Source organism: Balaenoptera musculus, chromosome 1 (assembly GCF_009873245.2).
Source record: "Balaenoptera musculus isolate JJ_BM4_2016_0621 chromosome 1, mBalMus1.pri.v3, whole genome shotgun sequence".
In the NCBI taxonomy this organism is placed as follows: Eukaryota; Metazoa; Chordata; class Mammalia; order Artiodactyla; family Balaenopteridae; genus Balaenoptera; species Balaenoptera musculus.
The window spans coordinates 75668200-75682653 of record NC_045785.1 but is presented as its reverse complement, the minus strand read 5'-3'; the positions used below and the strand labels follow the sequence as shown (position 1 = coordinate 75682653).

Here is a 14454-nt window from a genome sequence, read left to right as displayed (position 1 = left end):
GCAGATTTCCAGTTTCTCTCTGTACAGCTGTCTCCTCTATAGTACTTTGTCCTATGAATTCTCACTGCCTTGATCGCCCCTGGCTCTTAGCTACGTCTCCTTAACTCAGGATGTCCTTTGGGTGCTTCCTGGGTTTCCCTCCCTGTATCACACCCTGGTAACTCTCAGAGTTTAAAGCTGGAATAATTGTAGGGCTCACCTTTTTTTTTCTTCCCATCTGTCAGAGACCACTAGTCTTCATTGCTGATACCTGTGTCTTGAAATCTTTGTTCTATGCATTCTGTTGGATTTCTGGTTGTTTCAGACAGGTGAATAAATCTAATACCTGTGACTTCATCTAGCCTTGAAGTAGAAGTCTGGACTGTGTTTTTTAACATATGTATTCATCCCTTGCTATATCTAATATAGTACCATTTGCATGGAGAAAAAATCCATGTGCACAGATGAAGTATACAGGGATAGGAGGCAGAAAACCTAGGGTCTAGTCCCTGGTGCTTGGAACAACTGATTATGTGCCCTTGGGCATTCATTTAACCTTCCGAATGTAGTCATCTACCCTACCCAGTCTAATAATAAGAAGAATTACCGTTTAATGAGCATGCGCCATATGACAGGCACTGTGCTAAGAGCTTTATGTAATTGTCTTATTTAATACTCACAAGGTAGCTTAGCAAAGATTATCTCATTGAATCCTCACAGCATTCCTGTGAGGTAAATTTTATTAACCCACATGTCATGATAAAGATAAAGATAAAGCCTTTGGCCCAATTAAGTGTCTTGCCCCAGGTCACTCATCTGGTCAGTTCCGTAGCAGAGTTCAAACAAATCCATTACCTATGTCCCACTGCCACAGACTTGACAGGTTTGTGAAAATTAAGAGAGTTAATGGATGCAAGCATGCCTTGCAGAATGTAAAACTTAGTAAAAAAATAGTAACAATTTGGTAATAATAATTCACTGTCAGTGAATTAATCTCATTTCTGACTGTTTCTGTATATACCTCTAAGGAAAAAAAAAATCAGTGTTCTCAATTTTGAGATGAAAGCTTCAAGCACTTTGAGATACTTTATTATTCAACATGTCTATAACTCATCGTGTTTGTAAGCAAAAAGAATTAGAAGTTTACATCACAGATTTGCTAAAAGTGAAGAGTATTTCTCCTTATTGCCTTTTGTCAAGATTGCACAGATACAGAGCCCAGTTTGATGGGGCCTTTGATTTTCTACCCTGTGCTAGTTAGTGAAGGACTCTAGTGAAAGGAATGTTTTATCTTGTCATCTGCTTATCAGACACAGCTGGAGTCTACAACAAGTCCACTCTGCTTGCCAAGCCAGACTTCAGGCCAATTAGGGCCTCTGCTCCAAGGGGAGAAGAATATGATTTGACATGATCCAGGCGAGGTACATGTGGCCTGGCTCACAGACAGTTTCACATTTTGTTGCCAACAGCTTAGGAATCTACAGTCTTTTATCATATGAGGTTACACATGAAAAAAAATGTGTGTTTTTCTTTTGTTGTTATTACTGAATTGTGCAAATAAGAAGAGGGAGCTAGTTGGCCCACTCATTTTTGTCTTCCTAAGAATGCTGACTTTCCAATTTTTAACAAAGAGATCTCAGACTTTAACTTCTTAAATGACCCAAGAAACGTGGTTGAGGTCACTAGAGGGAGAAAACAATTATGGACTTTAGAGAGAGTAAACAAATAGAAAACTCTTAGAGGACTGATGTCTTTTTAACTTTTAAGGGCATGTTCTCAAGTCAAATAGCTGATGGCACAGATCAATGCAGCGTTTGCAATGTGTTAATGTAAAAAGCTGCTGACTTCTAAATGCCGCTCATCTGATAGGACTACAGTGACAAACTAGAACGTTGCTTATGTTTTCACGTTGGAAATGAGAACCTGCTTGTTTGCTGGTTGGTTTACTCTTTTGCCTCCAATCCTGTCTGGTCGAAGAACTTGCACATATGGATTCCTGTCCATCACATGCCTCTGGTCGTCCTGTAAGCTGTTTCATGCTAAGAAGAATTTGTCTCAGGATAAAAAAGTCAGGCAAGTGGAATTATATTTTCCAATCAGAAAATGCCAACATACAGATTAAGAGGTCAATAGTGCCACACTTGGCCAACCAATTAAAAATGTTTTCTGTTGAAATAGTCCAGAGTCATTATATCTTCATTTATTCATTCATCCCACTATGTTGAAAATAATTTTTCTCTTCTACTAACATGATACAGTTCTTTAACTAAGCAGCCACTAGAAATTCTGGCCCAATCACACAGTCTTTTCCCAGTAAGAAATAGTTTCAGATTTCTGATTCTGTTTTGAGAGTTTTGGTGGGCCTACTAAGACAGTTCAGGAAGTAGATGGTTGCAGCAGTATGTTCTTTAAGTCATCCGTGAACAGTAGAAGTGAGACATATTCATGTTTGGATTCCATGTATCCAGTTCGGTGCCTGCACATAGCACGTACTCAATAAAGGTTTGTTGTGTGAATAAATGATGAAGACTTTCCTGTCTGGCATCCTGTGAAAGATGACGAAAGAATCAGGAAATTATTTGCATGTTCCTAGAGGAAAACGTTTTGGTGATTCAGTGATGATTCAGGTTGGAATTCTAAGGTCTCTCCCAGACTTATGATTCTATCATTCTTTTTAACATTGAGTTTTCAACATTTCGTTGGATATAAGTTGAAGCATTTCTAAACCTTTTCACTGAAAAAAACCTTCTTGATCTTGATACTAAACTGCTTATGAGCAAGACCCAGAAAGTTACAGTGAGGTCTCCTGTCATGTTAGGCTTTCATCAGCTCAACACTAGCAGAGCCCAACTGTCTGAAACCAAATAAGAAATACTGATTGAGTGTGAAATGATACTTGCTAAAAACATCTGAGCTCTAGGACTTATGTGAAGACAATATGAAGTCATTATTCATCACCAGCACACCTAGCCTTATCCTATTGGGACTTCAGTCCTAACAGATTTTATGAGCTTAGTAGGAATGCTTTAAAAAGGCGCTGGTGGGGCTTCCCTGGTGGCGCAGTGGTTGAGAATCTGCCTGCCAATGCAGGGGACACGGGTTCGAGCCCTGGTCTGGGAAGATCCCACATGCCGTGGAGCAGCTGGGCCCGTGAGCCACAATTACTGAGCCTGCGTGTCTGGAGCCTGTGCTCTGCAACAAGAGAGGCCGCGACAGTGAGAGGCCCATGCACCGCGATGAAGAGTGGCCCCCACTTGCCGCAACTAGAGAAAGCCCTCGCACAGAAACGAAGACCCAACACAGCCATAAATAAAAAAAAAAAAAAAGGCGCTGCTATGAAATATATTGTAGTACTGGTTAATTAAGCTACATATTTTTCTTTTGCCTCTTTTCACAGTTCTTCGAAGATGATGACTGACAAAGAATATTGTAAAAAGTCACATGAGTGGTACACTTGTAGATAATAAGAACAGAGAAATAAAACATAGGCTCTCAGCCCAGCCTTGCAGATAGTTGCCAAATACATCTTTTCTGTGGGCTGGCTGTGCCTCTTTGTACTCACCAGTGTGCCTTTCTCTCCTCCTTGCTACACTCTACTTCTCTCTTTTCATTTTTGTATGATTAGGTCAGTGGACCATAAGCACCTGCCTGTTACAAATGTTTTAGACCAGTGCTTCTCATACTCTAATATGCGTGTGCTGTTAAAGTGCAGATTCTGATTTAATAGTCCAGGGATGGTAGGGTGGGAGAGATTCTGCATTTCTAACAAGTTCCCAGATGATGCCTGCGCTGAAATCTGCACTTTGAGTACTGGGCTTTAGGCTAGAGCAGTTGTATTTAGTTGTATATTTGTACGTAGTTTTAGTTTTTAAAATCCTGATGCCCAGACTGTACCCCAGGCCAATTAAATCAGAGTCTTTGAGGGTAGATCCAGGCAATGGCTGCTGGTAAGTGCTAGCAAGCAGCTCTCCCTGATTTGTAGTATTTGCCAGTCTCCACGGTGTAAATACTCCCATCATTTCAAGCCACAAACACAATGCCATGGAACATGGAGTTGGAAAGAAGTGCTAACATTCGGCCTGTGAGCCAGCACACGCTGTCTTCAGCGCACCACTGGATCCACGCATCTTCATTTTTATAGCTCCCCAAGTGGGTGAGCTGTAACTGATTCCCTTTTGAGGCCAAAATGGAGAACTGCTGTTTTAAAGTTAAACTGTCTCTATTACTTAAAGATATGTTTCTTCACTCAGCCTTGGTGCCCTGGACTTTTGTATCTGCCCTCTACTCTCCTACCTCATTTTCCCACTTTCATTCTCAAAACCATGTTAGGAGCTGACCAGTGTCACAGCCCTCTCTTGTGCAGTATACAGTTAAGTGCTTAGAAATTCCAATATGATACTACTTCTGGAGCCTACTTCTACTTGGGTTCACCCCACCTGCACGAGTGTTACTGCATTCAACGATACCTGTTTTTGTGTAAGACAATAGAATGGCAGCAGGCGTGTTGTTTTGAAATCCAAACTGAGAATTCTTCCAAAGTCAGAGTCAAGTCCTCAGGAACAGCGGCAACTTCTCCTTCCAAGTTTAACTTTCAGCAAGTCCACTCACTTTATTCAAGTGACATGTGGAGCAGGGAATGGATATCCTGAAGATTCAACTTCTGGCTCTGCTACTGACTGTTCAGTGACCCTGGGCAAGTAACTTATCCTTTCTGAGCTTCAGTTTTCTCACAGCAAAATGCAGATAATAATTGTACTTACTTCATAGGATTATCATGCCTGGCACAGAGTGGGCACTCGGTAAATGTTAATTATTACTACAGCTCTTACTACTAGTATACTTCTACTGATGGTGATAACTTTGTGTTCTGAGTGCACAGGGACCCCAGATATATATCAGTATAGAGACATTCAGAAGGAAGGAGATAACCTAGCCCGGGTTCAAGCCTGGCTAACAGCTCACCAGCTCAGGGGCACCCCCAAGCCCTAGGAATACCCGTACCCTCCACAGCACAGCACCACATATTGTTGTCTTTTATCTAACCCTGGCTCATAACCTCAACTTTCCTTTCTTAACTTCCTCACTTTCCTTTTATGAATTGAAACAAAGACATACTTCTTTTAGCCTCCCCGATACAGAAGCCTTTATATGATAATTTTTTGGTGGGAAGGTGAATGAGAATGAGGGAGAAAGAACTAATTATCATTTCCTTTGTTATAATTAGAAAGATGTCTTGGTTTCAGTGTCCATCTGTGGCTCCCCGGCTCACTGAGAACACCATGAGGACTATTTTAAAGGATGGACAGAATATTTGTACTCAGGAAGAATTGATGTTTCACAGGAAAGAAGTGTGGACAAGTGGCAATCTCCCACATGGAAACCTTTCCCCTAACTGTTCATTTCCTTAAACAGAAGCCACTTCCTTTGAATTGTGGGGTGTCACTTTTCTTTTGAAATACACCCTTGCCTCATGGTTTATGATTGTTACACATGAGAAAAAGTTGGTTTCAGAGAAAAGTACAGCATACTTGTTATACGTGATACAATGTATTGGTCATGGCAGTTTAATTTGGTGAGGGGTTACATGTTTCATTTTGCAAAGAAGCAAAATTTAACCTTTGGTAAATGGCACCTGTTTTATCACAGCATATAAAATAAATCTAAGCAAAGGAATTTTCTCTTTCAAGGCCTGCTTAAAATTCACCTCCTCCAGACTAACTCCTTGATCCTACCCCCCATCAAACAAACAAACAAACATCGTCAAATATGTTTTGGGAATCATTATGTGCCACATATTATGCTGGGTTCTCTCACGTGAGTCACCTCTAGTCAGAACTAAGTGCTTCAGTCTCCCATTACACTTTTCCCTCATTTAGAGTGGGGATAACCTGGGGAAAGGGAGATTGAATAAAGACACAGCATTGATCCCAGAGAAATATGCGTGTCTAAGCTAAGGCTGAGGGAATGGAGAGAAGGGAAGGTTAAAGAAGTGGAATTAGTAAGCCTTCAAGCTTGAATAGATGTGGAGGGAAAGGGAAGGGGGGGATCAAGACTGCGCTCCAGCTTTTAGCTTGGGTGATTCAAAATTGAGAAGGTAGAGCAGATTGGAAGGTCTGTGAAACTACTGACTTCAGGCAAAAATGAAAGAAGCTGATTATTATGCACTAAAATTATAAAATGACTACTTCAGAGAAAAGACTTATAAACATTGATTTTGATTAATAATGCCCCTCTAATGCTTTCTAGTTAAACCATCAACCATCAAGACTTACTAAGGATGGGGAATTAGATACAGCCAAGTTTGTCCAGAAAGAACATGAAATACTGTTAATGCCTTAGCCTGAAACTAACAGGTTTGTTCACTACACATTTCTTGAGCACTGACTCTATGGCAGGTGCTGAGTCTGCACAGATGGATGGGACTCACTACTTGTCGTGGTGAAGCTCTTCAGTCTGGAGAGACAGATGTGCAAATGATTAACTGTGATAGATGTGATAAATCCTATCGTAGAGCTACACAAGTGGTAGGGGCAAGGCACCCTTACCATCTACCCACAAGCCTAGGCCAGATGGTGCCACACCCACCACTGGACATATTTGCAATGTAAAAGACCTGATCCTTGATTGATCCTTGATTGTTACCACCTCCATCATGCCCCCTTATAGTCATGTAAGGAAGAGAAGCTGAGAGGACTTAAACTTCGGAGTCAGGCAAATCTGAGTTCCAAGCCCAGATCCAAACTTGTTACCTGTGTGACCTTGAGCAAGGTAGTCTATCCTTAAGCCTCAGTTTCCTCATTTGTAAAGTGGAGATGACTACTACTTCATCAGATTATTGTGAAAATAAAACTGGGTAAGGTATGTTAAGTGGATGTCATATAGTAGGTATTCAAGAAATATTAATTCTGAGACTGTATTCCCATTTTCACTAATGTTTATATAGTGTCATCCAGAAGGAGTAGAACTCTACAGATGAATATTTAATCATACTCTGAAAACTTTAGTGTAAACTAAAGTGGGATAGAGTCAGCACATTGGGTCTGAGCAGTGTGTGTGTCTCTAATAAATAGTTGAACCTTGAGAAAAGCCTCTTACACTGCCTGCTGATCTTATCTCCAAGCCTGGACTTTCCTCTTTCCAGGCCCCAGAAACTCCCCTCTTAACAGGAGATATCTCATACTGGTGATACCATAATATTTCTTTTATTTTACTTGTTTATATATTGAATAATTTAATTTTTATTTTTATCTAAGATGAACATGTAAGTTTAAAAAACTAGTAACTATGAATCATAAAATGGAAATGTTCATCCCCTCTGCATCCTCCACTCTGAATTTCAGTCAGCCACTTTTACCATTCTTTTTTTTTTTTTTTTAATAAATTTATTTATTTATTTATTTTATTTATGGCTGTGTTGGGTCTTCGTTTCTGTGCGAGGGCTTTCTCCAGTTGCGGCGAGCGGGGGCCACTCTTCATCACGGTGCGCGGGCCTCTCACTATCATGGCCTCTCCCGTTGCGCGGAGCACAGGCTCCAGACGCGCAGGCCCAGCAGTTGTGGCTCACGGGCCCAGCCGCTCCGCGGCATGTGGGATCTTCCCAGACCAGGGCCCGAACCCGTGTCCCCTGCATTGGCAGGCAGATTCTCAACCACTGCGCCACCAGGGAAGCCCCACTTTTACCATTCTTAACTGTTTATTTGGGAATTTACCTCTATGTATCTAAATAACATCCTTACACTACAGTTCTTGGTTATTTGTAAAATTTTAATCATTATTCATTGATTTCCCACTGTGGGAATAAAGGATTTAACACTCCTTTCATAGATACACACACACACACACACACACCCCACGCCTCTGCCATCCTTCTTATAGAGATCATAAATGTTGGTTAGATATTCAAATTTTACATTGTTATTCACAGTTAAGTCAGATAATGAATATGATTACATACAATTGCATTTCCTTCCTTACACAAATTTTTTGTTTCTCTAAAGGTAATAATTTCATTGCTTTCCTGTTTGCTTAGTTTTCCTCCTAGTAGCAGTAGTTCATCCCAAAATGCTTATAAAAAGTATGTGTCCTTTCACTACATTTGAATGCATCTGGCAATCTCTCAGTTTGTGGAAGACATTTCTCTTGAAGTCCTGCATCCTCTTGTTCCAAATTGGGCTAGTTGCTCTCCAGACCTACTATGTAACCAAATTCCTGGGATCTTAATCTCCTTTCACTGTCTTCCTGGGATACTCTTACCCTCACTACGGTGATGGGTTCTCTATTTCCTGGATTCCATGTGTTCTTCCTACTTGTTTTACTCCCTCATTTTGTAGAAGCACATTGTCCAGTAATGTTTTCTAAAAGGGGAAGAATGGCTTTTGTTTTTGGATAGTGCATACCTGGAAATGTCTTTATTCCACCCTTACATTTGATTGATAATTTGATTTGGTATAGAATTACCAATACAGGTCAGAAATATTTTTTTCTCCCAATTTTAAAGCATCACTCCATTGCTTTTATAATTGGGTGTTTTTCTGATTGTCAGTACTTTCTAGGTGAACTGTTTTTTTTGTTGTTTTATGTATTTATTTTTTAATCACTGTAAACTTTAAACATGTTCTGTTTAACTCTAGTGTCTTAAAATTTCATAGTTACGTGTTTTAATGTAGGTCTATTTTCATTTATTTTAGCGGGCCCTTTCAAACTGGAAAGTCATCTTTCTATTCTTAGTTAAGATAATTTTCTTTAAATAATACTAATATGCTCTTGAAGTCATGAGTTCAAAAGTCACTTTCAGATTTGTTTTAATTCTTTTTTTATTGAAGTAGAGTTGGTTTACAATATTATATTAGTTTCATGTGTAAAATATAGCAATTCAATATTTTCATAGATTATACTCCATTTAAAGTTATTATAAAATATTGGTTATATTCTCTGTACTATATATTACATTCTAGTATATTATTTATCAGATTTTTAAAATTTTCTTATTAAAATTATTGCTTGACCTTTTTTTGTTTTTCTTTTAAATTTTTAATTTTTTTAAAAGATTTTTATTGGAATTGTTGAAAATCAGAATTACCAAAAATGTAATTTGGGTATTACTTCACAAATTACTTATTAATGCCAATTTTCATCATTTTTTCTGTCCAGAACTATAAAAGAAAAAAGTCTTTCTAATGTAATGAAAAAGACAAGTTAAAGATTAGTATATGTAGCATGTATTATACTTTAGCTAATTATGCTTATGAGGTCAATTGTTGTATGGAAACTCAACCTCATTTATTGGACATCTTTAGGAAATGATCAGTTCCACAGAGAAATTTATGTACACACCCTTATTTTCATTTTACCTATATTTAATTAAAATATTCCTCAAAGATGTTGTTTATTTGCCTAACTTAAACCAGGACTGCCCTTTTAACAGACCCTACTGAGTATTTATTTATTCTTTCATTTACTTAGTCAACAAGTGTTGTGTAAATTTTTCTTGGTGAGTCAGGATCATCATTATACATTATTGGTAGTGTTAAACTTCAAGACAGTTTTGCCCTTAGGTGCCGTGAAGCTGTGTAGTGCAATTGGCCTCAAATACAATGCTTTGAGAAAATGAACGCTTTTTGAGAAAAAGCTCATATGACTCAGTAAGGAAAAGAAAAACAACCCAATAGGAAAAAAAACGAACAGGTATTTCATGGAAAAGGGATAACACATGGCTCATAAACATATGAAAAGATTCTCAATTTCTTAGGGACCAGAGAAATACAAATTAAAACCACAATGAGTTACCATTGTACACCACGACTGGCTAAGCCTGACAAATCCAAGTGTTACTGAGGATGTGGAGCTCTAGAACTCTTTTATACTGCTAGTAGAAGTATAAATGTATGTAATTCTGTGGAAAACAATTTGGCATTAGCCAGCAAAGTTGAACATGCACATCCCTGCTACCCAGTGATTCCATTCCTAAGTGTGAACCCTACGAAAAATCTTACATCTGTGTAGAAGATGTATATAAGAATGTTCTGCCAGTGTAGTTTATGGGGGAAAACTGAAACAACCTAAATAGACATGTGCTGTAGAAAAGATGGATGAATTGGAGTGTACTCATACACTGGAATACCATCCAGCAGTGAAAATTAGTGCATTATAACTATTTGCATCAATATGGATGAATGTTATAAATAATGTTGAGGGAAAAAAAGGAAGTCTCAGAAGGAGACATACAAGTATTATTCAACTTATATAAAGTTAAAAAGCTGACTTTACAGAATATATTTTGTAGGGATATATAAAACTCGATCCAACTATAAAGAAAAGAAAAAAAAAAGATTAAGAAATAATGCCTAGGTATTATCCTACGGAAGATGTGCCTCGAAAGCTGTTGAGTCACTGCAAAAAACCCTTCAGTAAGCATGTGAGAAAACTGCGCGCTAGCATCACTCCTGGGACCGTCCTGATCATCCTCACTGGGCGCCACAGAGGGAAGAGGGTCATTTTCCTGAAGCAGCTGAGCAGTGGCTTGCTACTTGTGACTGGACCTCTGTCCCTCAATCGAGTTCCTCTGTGGGGAACACACCAGAAATTTGTCATTGCCACCTCCACCAAAATTGATATCAGTGGTGTGAAAATCCTAGAACATCTCACTGACGCTTACTTCAAGAAGAAGAAGCTGCATAAGCCCAGGCACCAGGAAGGTGAGATCTTCGACACAGAGGGAGAGAAATACAAGATTACAGAGCAGCGCAAGGTTGACCAGAAAGCTGTGGACTCACAAGTTCTGTGAATAATCAAAGCTGTTCCTCAGCTCCAGGGCTACCTCCGCTCTGTGCTTGCTCTCACAAATGAAATTTATCCTCACAAAGTAGTGTTCTAAACTTCTCACAAGGAACCTAATTAAATAACTCGGTCCATTAAAAAAAAAAAGAAATTATCCAGAGAGTATTTACATGGGAGGAGGGTGGGTAACGGGTATGATTATAGAAGGACACAAAGAGGGATTCAAAGACATGGTAATGTTCTGTATTACTTCAGTATCATTTCATTAAACCAATATTTCCTAAATGACTGCTATGTGCTAGGTACTGCTATAAGCACATAGGAGTACAAGAGCCCTTTATGGAGAACATATTCTACAAGAAAAGACAAAAAAATGAATGAAATAAATTATTATTGTTTTAGAAGGTGATAAGTTCTATGGAAAAAATAAGAAGGTGAGGGAGTTAAGACAGAGCAGAGTGAGCGTATGGTTTGCAGAATTAACTGAGATGAGGCTTCATTGAGGTGACATTTGAGCCAAGATTTGAAGGGCATGAGAGAGTCAGCCACATGGCTCTCCGGGTGAGTAACATTTTAGGCAGAGGGGCTAGCCAGTGCAATGGACTTATTATGGCAATATGTCTGATGTCTTCAGGAAGACATGGGGAGGGCACTGCAGCTGAAACAGAATAAGCAATATGGTCAGAGAGGTGTCAGCAGGGCTTTATAGGGCTTTATTAGATGCTAGGTCAGAGATTGGCAAACTTCTTCTGTAAAGGACCAGATAGTAAATATTTTAAGCTTTATGGGCCACAGGGTCTCAGTTGCAAACACTCAACTCTGCTGTTGTAACATGAAAGTAGCATAGACAATATGTAATGAGTGGACATGGTTGTTTTTGTATTCCAGTAAAACTTTACAAAAATAGATGGTGACTGGATTTGATTTATAGGCTGTGGCTTGCTAACTCCTGTGCTAGGTCTCGTGGGAGGCCATTGCAGGTTTTTGAACTGAAGAGTAGCAGGCTCTGACTTAGTCATTTAAAAGAATCATTCCGGCTGTAGTGTTAAGAGTAGCTTGGAGAGAATGCCAAGGGTGAAGCAAGGAGATCTTCTCTTGGAATAATCAGGCGAGAGGTGATAGTGGCTTGAATCTTGACGGCACAGCTGAGGTAGAGAAAAGGGGTCCGTTTCTCTGCTTTTGAAAGTAGAGTTAGCTGGATTTGCTGATTGATTGGATGTGGGTGTGAGAAAAGAGTCAAGGATGACTGTAAAGTTTTCAGCCTGAGCATCATTTAAGGAGAGAAATACCCTTTGTGGTTGCACATTATTTTTTTAATTATGTATTATGTTTTATAAGCTTTATGTCTGGTATATTTAACAATACTTTTTTTAAAAGAGAACATGTTCCATCCAAGATCTGGTGTTTTATTTAACTAACCAGATTTTGCCTCCTTATCCTATTTCACAAACAGAAAATTCTGTTTTCCCTCCCTCCTATTGCATTTTTTTCCCCAAGCATATGAGCTGCCAGAAATAGCACAAAATGACCAGACTGACTTGGGAGAGGAAGAAGCAAAATGTCTAGAAGAAATGGAAACTTAAGATTCAAGATTCTCATGAGCATTGCAATTTTTTCACCATTCTCCTGAAACCAATCCCCTATAAGGGAACATCAGCAGCACTACAGGACAAGTAGGAAGGGAAAGAAAGCTGAAGGAAGGGTAAGCATGGGAAGAGAAAGGGAAGGAGAGAAGGAATGAAGGAAAACCCAAAGGACTGCTGGCTCTGTTGAGACGACACCAAAGCAATAGCTATAATTGATGAGAAGAATTTTTGTTAGATAAATTTCAGTTCTCCCAGCGTTTACTAAAAGGACAAGAGAGAAGCTTAGGAAGGGGAAGGAAAACAAGATCCATCCCTGGGACCCGATGCTGAAGTTGCTGTAGTGTATTCAATAGTGCTTTTGACGATGGTGGCGAATGCATTTACAGTGAAATGATGTCACTGCAGAGGCAAAGAATTGGGGTTTTTCAATATCATTCAAAAGAAGCAGATGAGAACAATGAGCCTTATAGAAGCTTAACATATTTATACAGATCTTGGAATTTTAAGAAAAGGAAACTATGGTAGGAATGAAAATGATTCTTACTCCCATGGGAATTTATAATTTAGAGGGAGAAGAAAAATACATACAAAAACAAAGAAGTGAATGAGGTGCGTGGGAATATGGGACTGCCCTGGCAGGTTGTTCACATTGGAGCTTTAGTGCTCTGGTGTGGGCTGTTTCTAAATTCCAGCATCTCCTGAGGCTCCTGAGGCTGAGGGCAGAAAGAATGTTTACGAACTATTTCTGGTCTAGAGCCTCCGTCCACACTTCATAGAAGTCAACTCCATCCAACCTTAATATCCGTAACATTCTGAGAGTCAAATCTTGCCCTGGACTGAGATTCCAGACCAGATTTAGGTCTGAGAGGAAGTAAAGGTGTCTTTCCCTGACACATCCGAGACAAGGAGAGATACCAGGGTAGAAGATTCAGACTAAGCCAGAAAACGCCAGGGAACCAGAGGAGAAAGCCTCCATGGAAATGCCAGTAAGAGCCCTAATCTGGGGTGCAGGGCAAGTACAGAGAGAGCCAAGAGTTCAGAATTGGACTGATGAGAGTGAGCTCAATTAGGCGGCATCAAAAGGGAGGTGAGAGTGGGAGCCAAGAGACTGTTGAACATCTGCTAGCATTTGCAACTTGATTTTACGGATCGTGTGGGTGTGTTAGCCTGGCTGAAAAGTATCAGGGAGTGGAGTAGCCGCTTGGCCCAGACGGGAACCACATGGACCTCCAGCGATGGAGTTGAGAGTTGAGGCTGGAAAAGGACTTGTGGGACTACTCAGTCCTTGGGACTGTACACCAGAAGCAGGGGAAGACATTTTAAAACAGGAAATGTGAGAAAAAAAAAAAAAAGGAGGGGAAAAGAGTATTTGTTGTAATTATAGGAATATGGATCCTGACTATGGGAGAAGTTTTGTTCCAACTTCTCCACTTACCAGGCTGTGTGACTTTGTGCAAATAATGTAAAATTCCTGAGCCTAAATTTTCTCATCTTTAAAACTGAGATTATAATACCCAACTCACAGTTATTGACATGGTTCTATATAATAATATTACATATAGATACATATGAGTTTTATATACCTATACGGACTTGCATAGTGCTTGGTATCGAATAGGTGCTCAATAATTGGTAGTTCCCTTCTTCCTCTTTTTTTTATTGTCATGTTCCTTGACAAATGATTAGATTAGTCAGTAACTGATTATTTATTGAGAAGTATTATTTGTATAAAAAATGTAATACAACTGTGGACTTCAGTTAATAATAATGTGGTAATATTAGTTCATCAGTTGTAACAAATGTATCACTAATGCAAGATGTTAATAAAAAGAGAAACTGTATGTGCAGGGAAGAGGAGGTATATGGGAACTCTTTGTACTTTCACTCAATTTTTCTGTAATCATAAAACTGCTCTAAAAAACAAAGCCTATTTAATTTTTTTTTAATGTATGAGGTACAGCAGGTGAAGATAAAAAAGTAAAAGATATGGTCTCTGCTCTCTAGAATTTTACAGTTAGTTGAAAACACAGACACACAAAAGGGAAGAGCTAGTTTATGAGGGCAAGGCATACGTTTTTAAGAAGTTAAACCAGGGTTTCTCCACAGCAGCCCT

The 14454-nt window shown here is 39.2% G+C and overlaps 1 protein-coding gene across 1 annotated transcript; it reads left to right on the top strand.

Annotated features, from left to right (window-relative positions):
* The first annotated feature begins 208 nt into the window (after positions 1-208).
* LOC118906816 (60S ribosomal protein L6-like) lies at positions 209-10852 on the top strand. Its single transcript, XM_036874531.1, has 2 exons — positions 209-219; positions 10314-10852. Exon 2 carries the CDS (start codon positions 10319-10321, stop codon positions 10760-10762), a length of 444 nt encoding a protein of 147 aa, XP_036730426.1. The 5' UTR covers positions 209-219; positions 10314-10318; the 3' UTR covers positions 10763-10852.
* Positions 10853-14454: the final 3602 nt, after the last annotated feature.